General features: G+C 40.2%; 1 protein-coding gene across 1 annotated transcript in view; it reads left to right on the top strand.

Annotated features, from left to right (window-relative positions):
* Positions 1-23,161, top strand: part of schip1 (schwannomin interacting protein 1) — a 393,923-nt gene that overhangs the window by 13,638 nt on the left and 357,124 nt on the right. Inside the window, exon 4 of the mRNA XM_067449919.1 lies at positions 6,495-6,625. Coding sequence (XP_067306020.1) covers positions 6,575-6,625 — 51 coding nt within the window. The 5' untranslated portion in view covers positions 6,495-6,574. The remainder of the gene's footprint in view (positions 1-6,494; positions 6,626-23,161) is intronic.

Below are 23,161 nucleotides of genomic sequence, written 5' to 3' on the forward strand. Positions count from 1 at the left end.
GCAATTGAATCATTCATTCAAGAGATTTGTTCAGAAACACTGATTCATTCAGTAATGAAGCAAGTAAAGTCTTTATGTGTGAGTCTTTGCATCATTCATTCAAGAGATTCATTACACACATGCTGATTTATCCAGTAATGAAACAAGAGCGGTCTTAATGATTGAGTCAATGAATCATTTACTCACAAGATTTGTTAAAAAATGCTGATTCATCCAGTAATGAAACAAGTGAAGCCTATGAGTGAGTCATTGAATCATTAATTCAATATATGTTCAAAAATGTTGATTCATCCAGTAATGAAACAAGTGAAGCCTTTGAGTGAGTCATTGAATCATTCATTCAAGAGATCCAATCAAAAACGCTGATTCATATAGTAATGAAACAAATGAATCCTAAATGATTGAGTCATTGAATCATTCTTCCAAGAGATCCAATCAAAAATGCTGATTAATTCAGTAATGAAACAAGTGAATCATATATGAGTGAGCAATTGAATCATTCATTCAAGAGATTTGTTCAGAAACACTGATTCATTCAGTAATGAAGCGAGTAAAGTCTTTGAGTGAGTCATTGAATCATTCATTCAAGAGATCCAATCAAAAACGCTGATTCATATAGTAATGAAACAAATGAATCCTAAATGATTGAGTCATTGAATCATTCTTCCAAGAGATCCAATCAAAAATGCTGATTAATTTAGTAATGAAACAAGTGAATCATATATGAGTGAGCAATTGAATCATTCATTCAAGAGATTTGTTCAGAAACACTGATTCATTCAGTAATGAAGCGAGTGAAGTCTTTGTGTGAGTCTTTGCATCATTCATTCAAGAGATTCGTTATAAAAATGCTGATTTATCCAGTAATGAAACAAGAGAGGTCTTAAAGCCGCACTTGGCTACTTTTGCTCTCGGGGTCCCCCTACAGTTTGGAAAAAATAATGTCCTCAACTACTGTCGTAAGAGCTGTCATCCTACAACAGGGGATGCCATCGCGCATGCATTTGTTGACATGACAGCCCTGATAGCCCTGAGCTAGTGATGCGTGGGTCGTTTCATAACCCGCGGACCCCGTATGTCTATTTAATGATCGCGGGTGCGCGGCGGGTTGTAAGAATATATACAGTGGTGCGGTGCGGGCCAAATAACTTCATAAAAGCGTCCCGCGGGTCGGTACAGCGCTAACAGTTCCCCTGAACACTGCAAGAGGAGTTCTTCTGGCGGCGCGTGTGAAATGTCTTCATCACAGGTACAGTCAGTGGCATATGTTACAGCATGTCATATGAATATCATTACATGGGTTTTATTTTTTTCAAACGCCAAATAATCACGATGCTCACGTTTACAAGCCAGCGTCATTATAGTAGTCTATTGGTTAGCGTTTTACAGAATCTATATGATACTTTAGTTCAGTGTTTGAGTGGTCGGTAATCACCGTAACATCGGTCGGGCACGCCTCCTTCAGCTCACGCCGACGAGCAAACGCTGGTCACATGTTGATCCTCGTCCTGCCTTTAATCACATCACTTTCTCGTTTCCTCTTATTGCTTTCCTCCAACAAAACCTTTTCTTTTTTATTTGTCTCTGCTGCTTCGGACATGACTATAATATCCGACGAACAAAGTTGGGCTCGCACGTCCGAATGTAAGGAAGTGTGTGTGTTGGTGGAAGTGACGTATATGCTGTAAAGCAGTCGAATTTTGTAGTTCTTTTTTACTACCCGAAACCCGAAGTTTAAAAGTACGATTAAAAACGATACAGACCCCATCAGGCTATGGCAGACGTGTCATTCAACCTATTGTAAGTCGATTTATCATCACAAGAGTCTTAAAAAATATATTATGAAGGTTGAAAAGTTACCTAGTGCTGCATAATGATTGAGTCAATGAATAATTTATTCACAAAATTTGTTAAAAAATGCTGATTCATCCAGTAATGAAACAAGTGAAGCCTATGAGTAAGTCATTGAATCATTAATTCAAAAATGCTGATTCATCCAGTAATAAAATAAGCAAAGTCTTTATGAGTGAGTCATAGAATCATTCATTCAAGAGATTTGTTCAGAAACACTGATTCATCCAGTAATGAACCAAGTTAAGTCTTTATGAGTGAGTCATTGAATAATTTATTCAAATAGATGTTTTCAAACAATTAACATTTTGTCAGAACCTCTAGTAAATTATATGTTATTTAGTTTAGTAGTCTGTTCAGAATCATGGAATATTCTGGATCTCTAATTGATCCTCAGTTCATCCAGAATCATGTAGCTCTAACTTGTAAGTGTTAGTATAAGACCAACTTTTTCACCAAAAGATTTAAAAGTGTTATCACACTCAATACCAAATGTCGATTTGAAGGTTGATTAAGGCCGTGGTCAGATGTAATAGCATGTTTTCACACATAAAATAGCTGGAACTGTTAAAAGTAGTCTGTCTGTATCTGCAGAATCATTACATTCGTTTTGTAAATAGTTTAAAATCTCATTTAGATGTACCTTGTATGTTATACCAAAATACACTATATTGTCAAAAGTTTTGGGATGCCTGCCTTTAAATGCTCATGAACTTTAATGCCATCCCATTGTTAATCCGTAGGTTTTAATATGGAGTCGGCCGTCCTTTTGCAGCTCTAACAGCTCCAGCTCTTCTGGGAAGGCTTTCCTCAAGGTTTAGGAGTGTGTTTATGGGGATTTCTGCCCATTCTTCTAGAAGCTCATTTGTGAGGTCAGGCACTGATGTTGGACGAGAAGGCCTGGCTCTCAGTCTCCGCTCTAATTCATCCCAAAGCTGTTCTATCGGGTTGAGCTCAGGACTCTGTGCAGGCCAGTCCAGTTCCTCCACACCAAACTCCTCATCCATGTCTTTATAGACCGACGCTTTGTGCACTGGAGCGCAGTCATGTTGGGACAGGAAGGGGCCGTCCCATCTGTCCAAAATGTCTTGGTATGCTGAAGCATTAAGAGTTCCTCTCACTGGAACTAAAGGGCAAAGCCCAACCCTTTAAAAACAACCCCACCCCATAACCCACGCTCCACCAAACTTTACACTTGGCACAATGCAGTCAGGCAAGTACCATTCTCCTGGCGACCGCCAAACCCAGACTCAGTCTTGTCAGACTGAAGTGTGATTGGTCGCTCAGAGAACACGTCTCACTGCTCTAGAGTCCAGTGGCGGCTGCTTTACTCCACTGCATCCCACGCTTTGCATTGCTCTTGGTGATGTAAGGCTTGGATGAGCTGCTCGGCCATGAAAACCCATTCCATGAAGCTCTCTACACTGTTCTTGAGCTCATCTGAAGGCCTCAGAATTGTGGAGGTCTGGAGCTGTTGACTCTGCAGTTGGTGCCTTCTGTGCACTGTGCACCTCAGCATGTGCTGACCCCACTCTGTGATTTTACGTAGCCTATCACTTCGTGGCTGAGTTGCTGTTGTTCCCAATGGCTTCCACTTTGTTATAATCCCACTAACAGTTGAGCGTGGAATATTTAGTAGTGAGGAAATGTCAGGAATGGCCTTATTGCACAGGTGTCAGCCAATCACGGCCCCACGCTTGAGTTCACTGAGCTCCTGAGAGCGACTCATTCTTTCACTAATGTGTGTAGAAGCGTCTGCATGCCTAGTGCTTGATTTATGCACCTGTGGCCATGAAGTGAACACCTGAATTCAATGATTTGGAGGGGCGTCCCACACTGGTAAAAATTATGTGTTGGGTTTACTTAAAATATATATGCACCATTTTTGCATCATACTTTTTAAGTAAACCCAACTTGGAATAATTTTATTTAAAATTACCAAGAAAAACTTTTTTCTATGTACTTAAATATTTGAGTTCACTCAACATGCTTTACTTAAAAACATATGTAACATGCAAGTATGTGCAAGTTGTGTTAACTTAACATTACTTAGTAGATTCTATCGTGTTACATATATTTTTAAGTAAACCCAACACATCGTTTTTATCAGTGTATCTGTGAGCTGAGGAAGTGTACTCCCAGAATGCATTGCAGCATGAATAAATTAATCACAGGGCAATCGTAACTCTGTTTTATTATTTTTGGCTTTATTTTACCATTTTATATACTGTCTTTTGTCAGTATAACCCCAATAATGACAGCAAATGAACTTGTAATTGTCTTATTAAGTGAATAATTTTTTTTTACCATTGTTGTGTTTTGCATGCTGAATGTTGAAGTCTGTGTGTGACTCAAGCATGGTCAATAGTTAGATATTGTCACAAATATAGAGGCATTATATCAACACAATTAAAAGTTTGTCAAAAGTGTTAGCAATAAAATGTTAAAAGATCATTAATTGGTATTACATTTTTATATATATGTGTAGATGTGTATATATATAGGTGTGCCCGCCTTGTTTCCAGGGCGACGCTGATGAGCGCTCGGGACACTTGTCACAATATATATATATAATATACTTATTTCTTCCCTTCCTTTGAAATCAGACACCTGTGATTTCGTGTTGCATCGCTGCATCAATAGGAAGAGATTTATAGTAATATAAATTAAGTTCCAAGTGCCCAACCAAAGGGAACACCGATCACCATAATGGTGAGAAATTTTAGGAAATCAACATAAATTTATGAAGTCAGCTTATGTGATGCTCTCCCAAAGTATTTAGTTGTATTTTCAATAGCATTCAAGATGACTGGAAAATGAGTGAATGCAACTAAGAAGAACGATGACTGCAGAAGTGGAGGAAATGAGTGGAAAGTCTATTAGGAATTGCCCCGCCTCAACCTTTTGCCCGCCCACCTGTTTTTTGTGTGTTTTTTCCTTTGGCAAAATGGTACTCAAACCAGTCAAGTAATGTTTACTTGGGTTTTCTATGTAACAAAGGCATAGCATGCAAACAGTTCAGATTACTAAATTGTTTTAAGTGAATTCTAATTATTGGACATTAAGTAAAGTTTACTTAAAGGGATCCCCTGGTGTTGAGACTTGTATGGCTTAATATAACATAAATGATGTCTCTTACTGAATTATGTAGTAGAAAACCCATGAAAGATCTACGTTATTTAAAAAATCGATTTTATATTTGGACCATGGGCGGCGCCATTTTGTTTGCGTTCTAGGTTGATGACGTAGAGTGGTTGAACTCCTCAATCAGCTGGCGTTACCCGTAGCTATTTTTACCACAACGCAACTCGAAAATTGTTTCAGAGTTAAACAAAACCAATGAATTCCTTTGTAATTATACTTAAAACACACTCAAACATACATGTGCACACAAACTCACCTACACAAGTCACAAACAGATCGGCGGGCGCGCACACGACAGGCTCTGTCTCAATCGAGATGTTGGGCTGCTCAGTCTCCACGACAGGGGCTGAATCTGAAATCGACCCTATACCCTTAAATAGGGCATTATTTGAAGGGACGGACATTTGTAGTGTTGTCCGACACCATAGTGGACATGTTCGAGTGCAGTCATTCAGTCTCACGTTCACCGCAATAACGAGTGTACAGCCGATTTACACACAACAGCTGTCCGACTTCACGCACTCAAACATACATGTGCACACAAACTCTCTCTCTCTCACAGACTCACACACACCCCAACAGATCGGCGCGAACACACACACACACACACACACCCCAACAGATCGGCGCGAACACACACACACCCCAACAGATCGGCGCGAACACACACACACACGCACGCACTGCGTGCGCGCATACATAACCCTCAATCTATTCCCTGTGTTGATATCCTAGATAGACTGTTGATAGTAGATTAACTGTAATGCCTAATGTGACCAGCAGAGGGAAATATCTAGGTAGGACGATGGGATAAAGTAACGTGAGGAAGAGAGGCAGGATGTTTTGGTGATGATGCATGCGATTGAGACAGAGCAGTCTGTCGCTGACCTAGGTGTGTGCGCGCCCGCCGATCTGTTTGTGACTTGTGTAGGTGAGTTTGTGTGCACATGTATGTTTGAGTGTGTTTTAAGTACAATTACAAAGCAATTCATTGGTTTTGTTTAACTCTGAAACAATTTTCGAGTTGCGTTGTGGTAAAAATAGCAACGGGTAATGCCAGCTGATTGAGGAGTTCAACCACTCTACGTCATCAACCTAGAACGCAAACAAAATGGCGCCGCCCATGGTCCAAATATAAAATCGATTTTTTAAATAATGTAGATCTTTCATGGGTTTTCTACTACATAATTCAGTAAGAGACATCATTTATGTTACATTAAGCCATACAAGTCTCAACACCAGGGGATCCCTTTAAAAGTCTTAGTAACAACAGCTTTTGGATTTAACAGTGTGAACATGTATTTAGTACAACACACTCAACATTCATATTTGAATATCACGCAGCTCACAAATAGGTAAAATCTATTTGTTAAAATCTAAATAAATTAATTAATAAAAAAAAGATTAATAAATCTAAAACAAATCGTTTTTTTCAGTGCAATACTTTTGGCAATATAGTGTATCTTTGAAAACTTGACCTTCTGCCCTTCATATCCCAGAATCCACAGAGCCTGGCCTTTTGCCCTGGAGTGTGAGCACAGCGGACCAGCGCCTGTAGACACCGGCTCATCAGCAGGAGATGGATCCGTCCGACCGCAGCGGCACTGACCTGAGGCCGCAGCTCGCTGAGGTAGGAGAGCTGCTGTTACACTCTTAGTTCAGTGCTGGCCGGATGCCTGGGTCTGTTATTAGTGCCTAATTAGGTGAATGTTGTTGATTGATTAATGAAGTTGTGATTGTCTTGTTGTGTTTGCCCTGGAGCACGCAGTAAAGTCTTCACTGAAGCTGCTATCTTACTGTACATCTGTGTCTGTGGTTTTCATATGCCGGGTTTCATTGCTTTACGAGCTCTCGAGTGTCGAGTCTTGTACAGTAAGCTCTTTTAGCAATATTATTATACTAATTTAGCACAACTGAACCAATTCAAGCTGCTTCGTTATCCAAATATTGTGCTTTTCATTTGAATAGGAGATCTATTTATAATGTTTTATTACACGGCTCTGTGAAATACTTGATTCTGATTGGTCAATCGCGCATTCCAGCGGTGTGTTATTTCCAGATAACACACACCGCTCATCCGGGTACTACGAGTTATCTTGACCGGTACTACTTCTGTGCTTAACGCTGGCGCCATCTTGTGGCTTAAACAGCCGTGGGTTACAATGGACGACTTCAAGGCTGGTTTCCTTTATAAAGTTGGATATTTTAGATATATTTGGATATTTTGGATTAAATATGGATATTGTTCTTCCACAAACGCATCGATTGGAATCAGAAGGCTCTATTAACCCATCGGAGTCGTGTGGAGCACGTTATTTGACGGACAGCTGCATTTTTTATGGACTTCAGAAACAGCTCCAACTACTGCTGGGATTAACGTTAGCCTGGACTTTTTAAATACAACTCTGATTGTATTTGTCTGACAGAAGAATGTCATATACACCTATAATGACTTGAGGGTGAGTAAATCATAGGCTTGGTTTCATTTTTGGCTTAACTAACCCTTTCAGCATTCATTCTCAACATTTAGCAGCAATAGATAAAGGCTTAAAGCAGGTTGGAACTGTTTTCCTTCGCGGAAGCTTTGCGTAAGAGCTAATAAAATATTTAATCTCAAGACAATATTTAGTGTCTAATTTATTTGAGACTAGTAGGCGTGTAATAAGCGGGATAATGTCCACCCAGCCGGTTGTTATCGCAGAATAAACCCCTTCAGAGTGACGCTCCGCTTCGCCTCGGGGTCCTGATCACTCTGAAGGGGTTTATTCTGCGATAACAACCGGCTGGGTGGACATTAGCCCTTACATAGTACCCCTTCATCCTCTACCATGAGCCACCCTTTGACACCTGGTCTTTTTCCTTTATATCATGTCATGTTTTTAGCAGCTTCTGGCTCTTGAGTTCTAGTTTGGGCTGTTAGTTTCTCACATATTGACTTCTGTTATTACAGTCCTCCGTGAGGAGATCTAGTCCTACTAGTGCATTTCAGAGTGTTTGCATCTGGTTTATTCGTAAGCAGTTGCTCTGTGATGTCTAAAAGTTTGGTCAAGCACAGATATTTTCTCAGTTATGCAAATGGAAATCTACATTCAATTCTTGATTCTGATTGGTTGATGGGGAAAGGCAGTTGATTTATTTTGTATAACTGCGCCGCCATTGAGTAACTCCAAGGGCCCTATAATACACCCAGTGCAATGCGAGACTGTTTCAGTGCCATGCTGTTATCATTTTCACGTCCAGCTCCACCTTGTTTAAATATCTAATGCACTGGCGCATGTGTGCTATTTTTGTGGAAATTGTTTTTGTGTGTTATTTAAAGGGTGTATTACTAATATGAGCCTATAGGCGTTTACACAACACATGTACACTGCTTATTACACACACAGGGCAAATATTAAAAATAAAAGACTTCCTCTCCCTGAAGGAGGGAACAGAGGCATTACATCGACGTCACCAATTGGGATAATGTTGAACCTGACCGAGTGAGAGGAAACTTGAAACTTTTCTTGAGATTAACACATTTATATTTGTTAAGTGTGAAATAGGTGCAATAATTGTGTCTCGACGGCTGAATTAATGAACTGAAAATCAATGCTGATGTTTCTGCCACACCTCTGCCCCTGCCATGCATTCATTTCTAATAATTCAACAGCTTGTCCAGACATCTTTCTCGTTTCAGGGGAATTATACAGGATGCTACTGCTTGACTAAATGATAACAGATACGTATTGATTATGTAAAATATTATGTTTGGCTTTGGACATTTTTTTGCAGTGCAGTGCTTTTAAATATAGATATCTCACATTTGTACATATTTAATGTATTTTCAGGGGTTGGAGTCTCAACAAGGGCCCTGTGATTGCCATGATAAAAAACTAAACTAAAAACTAAAAGAAAAAATAAATAAAATAACTTCACAGGAAAAAACACTTCACATGATATGAGCTTTGACATTTCTCTGAGACTCACCAGCATTATCATTAAACAGTCAAATCAAATAACATTTATGTATATTCTAATATTGTGTTGTTTAACGTTCAATTTATTCATAAAGCACATATTAATACAACAAAAGGTGACCTAAGTGCTGTACATTGGACATGGCAAAATAATCATAAAATCGCATTCAAATTCTATATCATTATAACACACATCATTGGTCTGTTTGATCGGACCCCACGGGCCAGCCTTCGCTCCCCACGGTCATCACTGAGCCTTGGCCGCCCATGACCCTGTGGCCGGTTCTCCACTGGTCCTCTTGGAGCACTTTTGATAGATACTGACCACTGCAGACCGGGAACAGCCCACAAGAGCTGCAGTTTTGGAGATGCTCTGACCCAGTCGTCTAGCCGTCTCAATCTGGCCAAACTCGCTTAAATCCTTACGCTTGCCCATTTCTCCTGCTTCACACACATCAACTCTGAGGACAAAATGTTCACTTGCTGCCTAATATATCCCACCCACTAACAGGAGCCGTGAGTTAGCGTTTACTAAGGTTGTGCTCCTATTGACAGCAGGACACTTTCATTTTAAATCATTCCCCTTTTATCTGTGTTATATTTCAGGTTTTGCATTGCTCAGTTGGTAAAGCATCGCACTACACAACAACGTGATCATGCGGTCGTGAGTTCAATCCCAGGGAACACACACACACGTGCTCATAAAGTGTGTATGATCTATAAATCACTGGGTAGGTTTAGGGATGGGGTGGGTGTAGTTGTAAATTAAAAAACATATTTTTGCTAAATGGAAATATGACAAATGGTGGTAAAAAGTCCACACACTGCATTAAAATGAACACGCATTTTGATTGGTAAAGACAGTCATATGTCATGTTTATGATGTCAGACGTAACACGACACTGTCATTATGTTTACGCCAGCTAGAGGGCGCATGACTTTAAAGCGGAAATGAAGCTCGTAATAAGGGGCTTGAAAAACGACCTATAGATTCAGGGTTTTTTGCAGGACAGTTTGCTATTTTTGCTGCATCTTCTGGTTTTGAGTTTATAGAGTTAAAAAATGGTGCACTATTTAGCGAGGTATTGTGTTTAAGTCACCGTTTTTATTCATGCTGTTAAGTATAACTGTCAGTGATCTATAATGCATTTGTAAATGAGTTATTAGTCATTAACTAACACCTTTATAAAAAACCTTTACAAAGGGAACGTTAATGTAAAGCGTTACCATGATGTATTTTTTTACCTTTGTGTCAGTATCGAAATCAATGTAGGATTTTCTCAAAAAAGTAAAATGCCCAAAATTCATATAAATGGCCACAAAATCGAGATATGACTGCAAAAAAAGGAGACCTACTTGTGTCACAGCTAGTGAAAGTAAGAAGGATGAAGAGGATCTAAATGCAGCAGCTGTACTTTATACACAAAAGTCAAGACCACAGGATCAACAACGCTAAATGTGATGACAACAGACAAAGAACTGAAATGAACACAGAGCTTAGGCCTAGCCCACATGTACACGGGTATTTTTAAAACTCAGTTTTTCCTACATGAAATCTACATGAAAATGAAAAAACACGCAATGAAGCTCTGTCAAGAGCATGCCAAAGCAACAGGTGGCAATATAACCCTAACCGTAAAGCTACGTTGGCCAATCAGAAGCCCTGAAAAAAGGTTATTGTGGCTTCCAGTTCTGATGTAACAAGCCCAAATTTCCTGTTTCACTGTCCACACGACAGCACTGCATGCTGAGTGAGTGAGTGTCTAAAAATCTTCACCCTTTTGCCGTTTTAGAGTTGTGCTTTAGTGTCCAGATACTGTGTTTGCGTGTGGACGAATGGCCAAACCGCATAGAAAAGGCTGCAGCTTTGAAAATAGCCGTGTTAATGTGGACGGGGCCTTAAATACACTGACCCTGCATCCTAATTCACACACTATCCATACTAAGTAGTTTTCGAAATTATAATTAGTATATTTCCAAATCATAGTATGTTGAAAACAGTATGCCAAATATACCCGGATGGTTGACTATTTCCGTTCCGAGTCTGAAGTGCGGATCGACACACACTCTTAACGGCTGATATTACCCAGGACCCATTGCGAGTTGGACGAGGACTCGATTAGATCTACAAATGCGGGTAAAAAGTGTTCAGTGTTGTCCACATTATATTTCAGCTGCAGCTGCATTGAGAACTTTTGTAATGACACGTTTGGCCATGAACTTTTAAATGCATCATTATATTGTGAATGTGGATTTTGAAGGTTCTAAAAGGGTTCTTTGGCAGGGTGTATGGTTCCCTAAAGAACCTTTAATATACAAAGAACCTTTCCATTGCACAAAAGGTTCTTTGTAGTGCAAAAGAGGTTCTTTGGACTATAAAATGGTTAGAAAAAAATGGTTCTTTAAAGAACCTTTCACAAAACGGTTCTTCAGGGAACCAAAACAGTTTCTTTTATGGCATCACTGTGAAACCTAATTTTTGGTTCTTCCTGCCACCTTTATTTTTAAGGGTGTAGACAGGGCAGTTTAAACGGTGACAGGATGCACATAACTAAGCGACGAGTCCATTAAAGATGATGAAGTAATATGTCCCCATGCTTGACGCAGCATGAAACAAACCAATGAAATAAAATGAACACCAGGTGCAAAGCAAACCAATTAGTAACCATGGAAACTAATGAGCAAAGACAAAACAAACGGATCTAGAAACAGTGAAAAATAGGATATAATAAAGCAATATTACAAGAGCAAGAGAGCTGTTTTCACGAATATGTTGATTTTATACAAACGTTCAGTTAACAAGAAGTCACAGACAGGGCTTAGACTAAGCTCGGGCATTAGCTCAACGGACCCGCAGTGTCTCAAACACTGGGGATTATCTGGAAGGGTCTTTTTAAAGCAGTATCCCTCCATTTCCACTCAGGAAGTCCCTATGTGACACAAAGAACATCCAGGTTCAGTCATGTGACAATGTGTGCATTTTTCATTGCCATGTCAAGATTTCCAAAATGGTGGCCTGTCTGGTCAGCTCATGTTGCAGTGTCAGCAATTTATTTTTATTTTTTTTAACTTGTTTTTGTTAATAAAGGAATGTTTCAACCCATGCAACAATTCTAATGTTTTAATAACATAATTATCATAGATTACACTTAACCTAAATATACTACATTTTAATACTTTTCTTGAATAAATTGTTATAAGAAGTTAATGACATGTTAATTAAATATTGTGGTGACATCACACCGGGCTATTAACCTTAAAACAGTGTTGTGTCACAAAACGTATTTGTCACATTAAGAAAAATGTTAATAAGCTGCTCAATTATTTAGCTGATTATAATTTTTGTGTTATATAAAATCTGGGACTCAGAATAATGTTAACAGCACAGTTAAAGAAATAGAAAATTCGCACTCATGGGTCTATATATCCCATAATTGAGGTCGCTTCAACACGAGGACATAGAAAACCCGCGGAAAAAAACGCGGACTTGGCAACACAGTGCAGTTAAGCTCTGTTGACATTTGACAACTAACGTTATGCGTCGCTCCGCTGCTCTGATTGGTTGTCGGTCTGTCCAATCGAGGTCTTTCCTGGTTGGGTTGAAACACGCCCCATAATCACAGCCCAATGAGCATCAGACTCATATTCTGACTAGAGCTGAGTATGACCACGCCAGGCTAGTTATTTACTGTACATTCAATTTAAATTTGTAAAACCGAAAATGTTGCTACTGTATTTTTTACGGTAAAATTTCTGGCAACTAAAGCTGTCGTTTTTTTTTACCCTAAATTTTACTGGGATTTTTTTACAGTGCAATACCTGATTTATTATTTCTTATTAACTGACATAAGCTATACGAAATCTAACGCAGATTAGAAACTCATAAACTGAAAATACACACTAATGCCAAGGCCGCTGGAAAGAGGTTTGGTGAAGTGTTATTTACGCTCCGTTTGGTCACGAGTGCGAGGCTCGTTCTGGCCCGCGCTGCAGTGTGAAGAAAGGAGCTGGACTCTGTTTAAAAAGCACCGTTTGTTGTCCACAGAAACCTGATCGCATTGAAATGAAACTTTTCCACACACTGTGGATGGCATTCTGCTCGCCTGCTATTCACTACAATAGTGTTAATGATGTAAGATTCATCCATTTCAGCTGTACAGCAGCTCTACAGAAGAAAATCACGTCATCATTCAGCTCAGTTCAGCCCAGTGTTGTTTCAATTCACTTTCATTTCAGTTCAGTAAGTGTCAATCAATTATGAAGCAAGTTCAGTTCAGCTCTACACAGAGAATCTCAAGGGCTTTCACTGTAAAATAAAAGTTCATAATAAAGTTAAAAGTTCTGTTATCATTTTACACATGGTAACAGAATTATATTACTACTTATAATAAACATTCATTAATCAGTTGTGCAACACTTTAATTGTGAGAATAAAATGCATGCTGTTGTTCTCTCCTTCATTTATTTAAATTGTAAATACTTTGATGCTTGATAGGGTTACATCCTACAAATATCTTGGTGTCTGGCTTGATGATAAACCGAGACCAAGATTAGGCTTTTCTTTTCTTTTTTAAATTCCTTAGTTGCTTGAAAACAATTACTGCAAATTACCTTTTTGTCACTATTGGACTATGGTGATATAATATACATGTACAGTCTTGTTCAAAATAATAGCAGTACAATGTGACTAACCAGAATAATCAAGGTTTTTAGTATATTTTTTATTGCTACGTGGCAAACAAGTTACCAGTAGGTTCAGTAGATTGTCAGAAAACAAATGAGACCCAGCATTCATGATATGCACGCTCTTAAGGCTGTGCAATTGGGCAATTAGTTGAAAGGGGTGTGTTCAAAAAAATAGCAGTGTCTACCTTTGACTGTACAAACTCAAAACTATTTTGCACAAACATTTTTTTTTTCTGGGATTTAGCAATCCTGTGAATCACTAAACTAATATTTAGTTGTATGACCACAGTTTTTTAAAACTGCTTGACATCTGTGTGGCATGGAGTCAACCAACTTGTGGCACCTCTCAGCTGTTATTCCACTCCATGATTCTTTAACAACATTCCACAATTCATTCACATTTCTTGGTTTTGCTTCAGAAACAGCATTTTTGATATCACCCCACAAGTTCTCAATTGGATTAAGGTCTGGAGATTGGGCTGGCCACTCCATAACATTAATTTTGTTGGTTTGGAACCAAGACTTTGCCCGTTTACTAGTGCGTTTTTGGGTCATTGTCTTGTTGAAACAACCGTTTCAAGGGCATGTCCTCTTCAGCATAGGGCAACATGACCTCTTCAAGTATTTTAACATATGCAAACTGATCCATGATCCCTGGTATGCGATAAATAGGCCCAACACCATAGTAGGAGAAACATGCCCATATCACGATGCTTGCACCTCCATGCTTCACTGTCTTCACTGTGTACTGTGGCTTGAATTCAGAGTTTGGGGGTCGTCTCACAAACTGCCTGTGGCCCTTGGACCCAAAAAGAACAATTTTACTCTCATCAGTCCACAAAATGTTCCTCCATTTCTCTTTAGGCCAGTTGAGGTGTTCTTTGGCAAATTGTAACCTCTTCTGCACATGCCTTTTTTTTAACAGAGGGACTTTGCGGGGGATTCTTGAAAATAGATTAGCTTCACACAGACGTCTTCTAACTGTCACAGTACTTACAGGTAACTCCAGACTGTCTTTGATCATCCTGGAGGTGATCATTGGCTGAGCCTTTGCCATTCTGGTTATTCTTCTATCCATTTTGATGGTTGTCTTCCGTTTTCTTCCACGTCTCTCTGGTTTTGCTCTCCATTTTAAGGCATTGGAGATCATTTTAGCTGAACAGCCTATCATTTTTTGCACCTCTTTATAGGTTTTCCCCTCTCTAATCAACTTTTTAATCAAAGTACGCTGTTCTTCTGAACAATGTCTTGAACGACCCATTTTCCTCAGCTTTCTAATGCATGTTCAACAAGTGTTGGCTTCATCCTTAAATAGGGGCCACCTGATTCACACCTGTTTCTTCACAAAATTGATGACCTCAGTGATTGAATGCCACACTGCTATTTTTTTGAACACACCCCTTTCAACTAATTCAACTAATTGCCCAATTGCACAGCCTTAAGAGCGTGCATATCATGAATGCTGGGTCTTGTTTGTTTTCTGACAATCTACTGAACCTACTGGTAACTTGTTTGCCACGTAGCAATAAAAAATATACTAAAAACCTTGATTATTCTGGTTAGTCACATTGTACTGCTATTATTTTGAACAAGACTGTATATGCCTTTGAATATTTAGATGTAGTCTATCATTCTGCTTTATGATCTGTTACTGGTGCTAGTGTCTGTACACATCATTGTCATTTTAATGAAGTGACAGAATGGACTTCTTTGGGCTTGAGGAGGAAACCCCATATGCTGACTTTTATGACGCTACTGGGTAAATTACCACGGTATATTTCTAGTTTGTATACTGTACTAGTATCTACACCCATCAGGCATAACATTATGACATTAACATTATCTCATTGTGACTGGTGAAGTGAATAACACTGATGATCTCTCCATCACGGCTCCTGTTAGTGGGTGGGATATATTTGGCAGCAAGTTTTCCCCTTAAAGTTGATGTGTGTGAAGCAGGAGAAATGGGCAAGCGTAAGGATTTGAGCGACTTTGACAAGGGCCAGATTGAGATGGCTAGACGACTGGGTCAGAGCATCTCCAAAACATTTTTTAATTATGCTAAAATTATCCGTATGCACTGAATGAGCTTCAAGTTATACCACACATGAAATCTGTACCATCGCTTGCCTTTTAATATATTCTAAAGTCTGTTTTTATGGAACAGTGTAAATGTTTTAATAGCTAATAATAGCTGATTAGATTTTGTATTGTTTTTCTAGATATGGATGTGCTTTTCTTGTTTATTGTGAATTATAAATTCAAACAGAATCATACACTAAGCTCAGTGCTGGGAACAGGGTTAAGAAACTGCACCGTGTACAACTCAAATCTGAAACCTTTTTATGTGTTTGGCCCGTGACAATGGCATTTTGGGGGCCTGAAAATGCAAGCTTTTGAAAGCGATACCATTATTGTCCCCATGTAAACAACGAAGACGTGAATTTGTGAGAACGATGCCGGCATAGGCATGTAGTGTTTCTTTACAAAGTAGCTTTGGCCTTGCATGCATCGTTTTCACAGATCGGTTTTTACAACATTGTCATCTGTACATGAAAAACGGCGAGGAAAAACATTTAAGTTTTTAGTACATTGTTGTCGTGTTAACATGCCCTCAAGATTAGTTCAAGAGCAAGTGTTCGCACCGGCGCATGGAGGAACTTTAAAAAAAGAAAACAACTGAAAAGGCGCAATAAATCTGAGTTATTGGGATACTCGGTATATTGCAACACACACTAAAGTCCCAACAGCTTTGTGATAAGATCACATTACAGTTATCTGGCGAATCCCACTCATACCTCACAAATAAGTCGGAGGAGGATGTAATGTACAATTCGATAAGCAATAAAGAAAATCCTATCTCGCTTCCAATACAGGATCACTAATGGAAGAAAGAGTTTGAAGGCCTTAAATAAACACACCCTCCATTAGTCTATTGATGTGCTGTAATGATAACGGCTCATGTCTCAGCACACAGGATGAGTCCTCATTCAGATCACAGTTTACAGCCCATATACTTCTGCTGGAGGATGCCGTTTATATTGCAAATCTACTATTATTTATAGGGGAAAACATGTGAATCCTATTTGGATAAAGATATCACAGAAATCATCTCTAAATACAAAACACTGGCATAAAGACACTTTCCTCAATGGTGCAAGCTAAAATGATCTTAGCATGAAACCTAGTTGGTGTTAAAGTAATTTAATGTCTGAAAAATCTGAGGTTTTGGCCTTTTCAACTGTATCACACAATCGAAATCATAATTTGAGTAACACTTTATTTTAGGGTCCAATTTTTATGGTGTGAGGACCCTATTGGAATTGCTTTGTCTCTTATTATTGTTCTCTGAAATGAATCGTATTTTTGAGGGCCTAAGCATGCTCAAAAACTCAGAAGTGGTGAAAATGTACATCTGATATGGGTTTCAGATGTTTTATTAGAGTCCTGGCCTGAAGACATCTACATGCCAATATTCAGATATAGTCAAAGCGCCACCTACTGGCCGCAGGAAGCGTGGTACAATAGAATAACTTCGCTATTTTTCTCCAAATTTTACCCGCTTAAATGCATGTCGCCCACTTTTCTCTGTTTTCATGAGGCCACCGGGAGCGAGGGCCCTTTCATTGCTGCTTGCAGCTATAATTGCTCATTATCATGCATAATACTAGATATTGGCTGTTTATTAGTACTTTTAAAACACATATTAATGCATGATCTACATCACTTAATCTTACCAATACCTAAACTTAACAACTACCTTACTAACTATTAATAAGCAGTCATTATGAGTTTATTGAGGCAAAAGTCGTAGTTAATAGTGAATATGTGTTCCCCAAACTAAAGTGTGACCATTGTTTGTTGAAGGGATAGTGCGATGAGTGTTGTCCAGTGTCAATCGCATTGACGCGTGTGTGTGTGTTCAGGGCTGAGTGTGTAAATGATGGATCTGTGTGAAAGACCGATGCTCTAGATCCCTCAGCAGTAAACAGGTCACAGCTCCACCTTCACGTCGCTCAATCTGAAGGTTTTCTCTTCAGTCGCTGATGAGGAACTCTGGTGTTTATGTGGGGTGAAAGCTCTGTTTCCTATAGCTTAAGACCCTTTTCCTCCGGCGCAGACTGAAGTGTGTTAGGAAGATGGTGACAGTCTCTGTGAAGAACTGTAGCAGTTTTATTTCTGTGCTGTGATCCTCTGTTTGTGCCGTTGACAGCCGTCAGTAGTTCAGCATGATGTGCAGCATTTATATAAAAGCACTTTTTTATTCAAGTTGTGGAACCGCACTGACAGTTAACTCTTCCTCTGCCATTGACAGAATTTTCTGTCCTTTATGACACAACACTTTCCCGCCTTTGATGGAATTTTCCACCATTGCACAGAATCTCTGTATCAAAACGCAGACAAAGTACACATATAAGCAGTTAAAGGCACAATATGTACGATTTTTGGATTAAACTTGTGCACCTACATTAACCCAAATATATGTAGATCTTGAGAAATCATCCATTTTAACCAGGACACGGACCGTGTGTGTGTGTTTTCTACCCTTGACTTACCCTTGATTTTTTTTATTTTGTAGAAAGCATGGAAAGCTTTAATATCGGTGTGTTTTATTAGACACCGTTTGGATCACTGATGGACAGAAACTAATGATTGTTCTCCACACAGTCAGTCTTATGGTTGAAATCTGGTGTTGTTGATTTACCGCTCAGAGTAGCATGTTTTACCGCCTGATATGATCTCGCTCACTGCAGTGTGAACAACAGTCTCATAGCAGCTTTATAACATCACTTTAACACACTCAGATGTGTGTGTGATATGATAAAACAGCGCTGCATTCCCACACACACACACGAGCGTAAGAAGCAGAAGCGTTCGTCCATGGCAGAATAGTCATCAAGACACGCCTCTGAGTGGAAGAAACGACCTCTAGCGGCGGAAATGACATATTTTGGCTTTAAAACTATTTTTAATAGCTAAGTTCTCTGAACATGTCATCATATGCAATCCTTGATATGTTGTGTATAATCAGGAGCTGAACAACCGTTATAACTTTTCCTTCTTATATTAGTCCTTCTTCTCTTAATTTGGCCATAACTTTCTCTGTGTTTCAGCAAATGGAATGATTTTTGGTGACAAATCTTACTTTTCTCAATGATACACTGTGGGCAAATTCACTAGCCTTTCGTTACCCTCATGGCTGAAAACAGCCACAAAATCAACTGCTATATAAAATTAAACAGATAAATATTTGTTTTTGCATAAATCTATTAATCAACCTCTGTCCTGATCCAAACTACTAAATGTTGTCATTGGTTTGGGGGGAAAACACACAAAATGACTGATTTTCAATATAAAATGTAATTGTGGACTAGATTTTTTATTTTTTATTTTTTATTTTTTTACCTTTTATCACAGTCTCGGACATGTCAAAGATTAGAAAAAACATTGTCTTTGATGCATTGTTAGTTTTTGTGCAGCATCAGATTAATTTTTTCCTCATTTACTGTTCGTGGCTGTTTTTGCCCCATTGACTTCCATTATAATCACATTTCTTGATTGCAAAGCCATGACACCATATACTCATGCATTTTTGATTGTTGATGGTTTTCCCTGATGGGAAGAGGTACAATTTGTAATGTTTACAGTTGATAACCAGGTGGCACCATTAACCCTTTAGATAGGACTGTGGAAAAAAAAGCTTAGTTTCTGGCTTTTGTATGGCGTTTTCAATGGAGTATTATAGCATATTAGTGTGAGTGAGTGAGGGATCGAGAGTGAGTGAGTGAGTGAGTGATCAAGAGGGAGTGAGTGATCGAGAGTGAGTGAGTGATTGAGAGTGAGTGAGTGATCGAGAGTGTGTGAGTGAGTGAGGGAGTGAGTGAGTGATCGAGAGTGTGAGTGAGTGAGTGAGTGAGTGAGTGAGTGAGTGAGTGAGTGAGTGAGTGAGTGAGTGAGTGAGTGAGTGAGTGAGTGAGTGAGTGAGTGAGTGAGTGATCGAGAGTGAGTGAGTGAGTGAGTGATCGAGAGTGAGTGAGTGAGTGGTCGTGAGTGAGTGAGTGTGTGAGTGATCGAGTGTGTGTGAGTGAGTGAGTGAGTGAGTGAGTGAGTGAGTGAGTGAGTGAGTGAGTGAGTGAGTGTGTGAGTGAGTGAGTGAGTGAGTGTGTGAGTGAGTGAGTGAGTGAGTGAGTGAGTGAGTGAGTGAGTGATCGAGAGTGAGTGAGTGAGTGAGTGATCGAGAGTGAGTGATCGAGAGTGAGTGAGTGAGTGATCGAGAGTGAGTGAGTGGTCGTGAGTGAGTGAGTGTGTGAGTGATCGAGTGTGTGTGAGTGAGTGAGTGAGTGAGTGAGTGAGTGAGTGAGTGAGTGAGTGAGTGAGTGAGTGAGTGAGTGAGTGAGTGAGTGAGTGAGTGAGTGAGTGAGTGAGTGAGTGAGTGAGTGAGTGAGTGAGTGTGTGAGTGAGTGAGTGAGTGTGTGAGTGAGTGAGTGAGTGAGTGGAGACAAAACAGATCCTAATAACTACAGAGGAATCTGTGTGACCAGCAATTTGGGAAAAGTATTCTGTTCTATAATCAACTCCCGGATTTCAGCTTTCTTAAAGCAGCACAATGTCATCAGCAAATCTCAAATTGGCTTTCTCCCCAAACATCGAACCACTGATCATATTCACACACTACACACATTACTAAACCAACATGTACACCAAAAGAAGGAAGGGAAAATATTTGCTTGCTTCGTCGATTTCAGGAAGGCTTTTGATTCCATTTGGCATAAAGGATTGTTTTATAAAATCATTCAAAGTGGTATTGGGGGAAAAACATATGACTTGATAAAAAAACATGTATAACGAAAATAAATGTGCAGTAAAAATTGGTCATCAAAGAACAGAATATTTTTCCCAACAGCGAGGGGTCAGACAGGGCTGCTGCCTCAGCCCATCTCTATTTAACATTTATATTAATGAATTGGCAGATCTATTGGACCAATCAGAGAGTCCAGGACTTCAACTGTTTGACACAGAAGTCAAATATTTACTGTATGCAGACGACTTACTAATTCTGTCTAAAACACCAGAAGGCCTCCAGAAAAACCTCGACATCTTAACTAAATACTGCCAGGACTGGTCCTTAGAAGTCAACTCCCAAAAAACTAAGATCATGATTTTTCAGAAGAAACCCAGAAATCTGGAACATAAACATATATTTACTGTAAACAACAGCACAATTCAACACACTTTACATTATAATTATCTTGGTCTGGTTTTAACACCCTCTGGAAACTTTAAATTAGCAATTAAAACATTACTTGCAAAAGCCCGCAGAGCCCTGCACGCTATACGAATGAAATGATTTAAAATAGACATCCCCATTAGAATCTGGACAAAGATATTCGATAGCGTCATCCTGCCCATTGCACTGTATGGAAGTGAGGTCTGGGGCCCAGCGAGTAACTTCAGCCATAAGGTCTGGGACAAACACCCTGTAGAAGGCCTACATGTAGAGTTCTGTCGAAACATCCTCCACGTCCACAGAAACACACCGAACAACGCATGCAGGCCGGAGCTGGGCCGACTGCCCCTTAATCTAACCATTAAAAAAAGAGCCTTGAAGTTCTGGATCCACCTACACTCAAGCTCTAAAGATGATCTTCAGTTTAAAGCCCTACAAACCCAGAAAAGTAATCTCTGTGTAATGGTGTCAGAACTGATGAACAAAGCGTATACCACTGCTCCTGTAAAATCTGCAGAAATCAAAGAAATCATGAGAAACGAGAGAGAGGCGTATATGCAGCATTGGAAACATCAAACCAAAGAGCAAAGCCGTCTCCAATGTTATCTGGGACTAAACAGAGAGTACAGTCTGGCTAACTATCTCATCTCAGTCAGAAACACAACACACAGAGCGTTATTAACCAAGTACAGGCTGAGTGACCACACGCTGGCCATAGAAAGAGGGCGGCATAAGAAGACATGGCTGCCCACAGAAGAGCGTATCTGTAGAGAGTGTAGATCAGGAGCAGTGGAGACAGAGGCACACTTCCTCCTCCACTGTGATAAATACACCGCCCTAAGAGACTCACTGGATGGGCAAGAGACAGTGAGAGAGTGAGAGTGAGTGAGTGAGTGATTGAGTGAGTGTGTTAGTGTGTGAGTGTGTGAGTGAGTGAGTGAGTGAGTGTGTGAGTGAGTGAGTGAGTGAGTGAGTGAGTGAGTGAGTGAGTGAGTGTGTGTGTGTGTGTGTGTGTGTGTGTGTGTGTGTGAGTGAGTGAGTGAGTGAGTGAGTGAGTGAGTGAGTAAGTGAGTGAGTGAGTGTGTGTGTGATCGAGTGTGAGTGAGTGAGTGAGTGAGTGAGCGAGCGAGCGAGTGAATGAGTGATCGAGCCTGAGTGAGTGAGTGAGTGAGTGAGTGTGTGAGTGAGTGAGTGTGTGAGTTTGTGAGTGAGTGAGTGAGTGATCAAGTGTGAGCGAGTGTGCGAGTGTGTGAGTGTGTGAGTGTGTGAGTGAGTGAGCGAGTGAGCGAGTGTGTGAGTGTGTGAGTGTGTGAGTGTGTGAGTGAGCGAGTGAGTGAGTCAGTGAGTGAGTGAGTGTGTGAGTGAGTGAGTGAGTGATCGAGTGTAAGTGAGTGAGCGAGTGTGTGAGTGAGTGAGTAAGTGATCAAGTGTGAGTGAGTGTGTGAGTGAGTGAGGGAGCGAGTGAGCGAGTGTGCGAGAGTGAGTCAGTGAGTGAGTGAGTCAGTGAGTGAGTCAGTGAGTGAGTGAGTCAGTGAGTGAGTGAGTCAGTGAGTGAGTCAGTGAGTGAGTGAGTCAGTGAGTGAGTGAGTCAGTGAGTGAGTCAGTGAGTGAGTCAGTGAGTGAGTGAGTGAGTGAGTGAGTGAGTGAGTGAGTGAGTGAGTGAGTGAGTGAGTGAGTGAGTGAGTGAGTGAGTGAGTGTGTGAGTGAGTGAGTGAGTGAGTGAGTGAGTGTGTGAGTGAGTGAGTGAGTGAGTGAGTGTGTGAGTGAGTGAGTGAGTGTGTGAGTGAGTGAGTGAGTGAGTGAGTGAGTGAGTGAATGAGTGAGTGAGTGAGTGTGTGAGTGAGTGAGTGAGTGAGTGAGTGAGTGAGTGAGTGAGTGAGTGTGTGAGTGAGTGTGTGAGTCAGTGAGTGAGTGAGTCAGTGAGTGAGTCAGTGAGTGAGTGAGTCAGTGAGTGAGTGAGTCAGTGAGTGAGTGAGTCAGTGAGTGAGTGAGTCAGTGAGTGAGTCAGTGAGTGAGTCAGTGAGTGAGTGAGTGAGTGAGTGAGTGAGTGAGTGAGTGAGTGTGTGAGTGAGTGAGTGTGTGAGTGAGTGAGTGTGTGAGTGAGTGAGTGTGTGAGTGAGTGTGTGAGTGAGTGTGTGAGTGAGTGAGTGTGTGAGTGAGTGAGTGTGTGAGTGAGTGTGTGAGTGAGTGAGTATGTGAGTGAGTATGTGAGTGAGTGTGTGAGTGAGTGAGTGAGTGAGTGAGTGAACGAGCGAGCGAGCGTGTGAGTGATTGAGTGAGTGATTGAGTGAGT

Source organism: Pseudorasbora parva, chromosome 8 (assembly GCF_024679245.1).
Source record: "Pseudorasbora parva isolate DD20220531a chromosome 8, ASM2467924v1, whole genome shotgun sequence".
Classification (NCBI taxonomy): domain Eukaryota; kingdom Metazoa; phylum Chordata; class Actinopteri; order Cypriniformes; family Gobionidae; genus Pseudorasbora; species Pseudorasbora parva.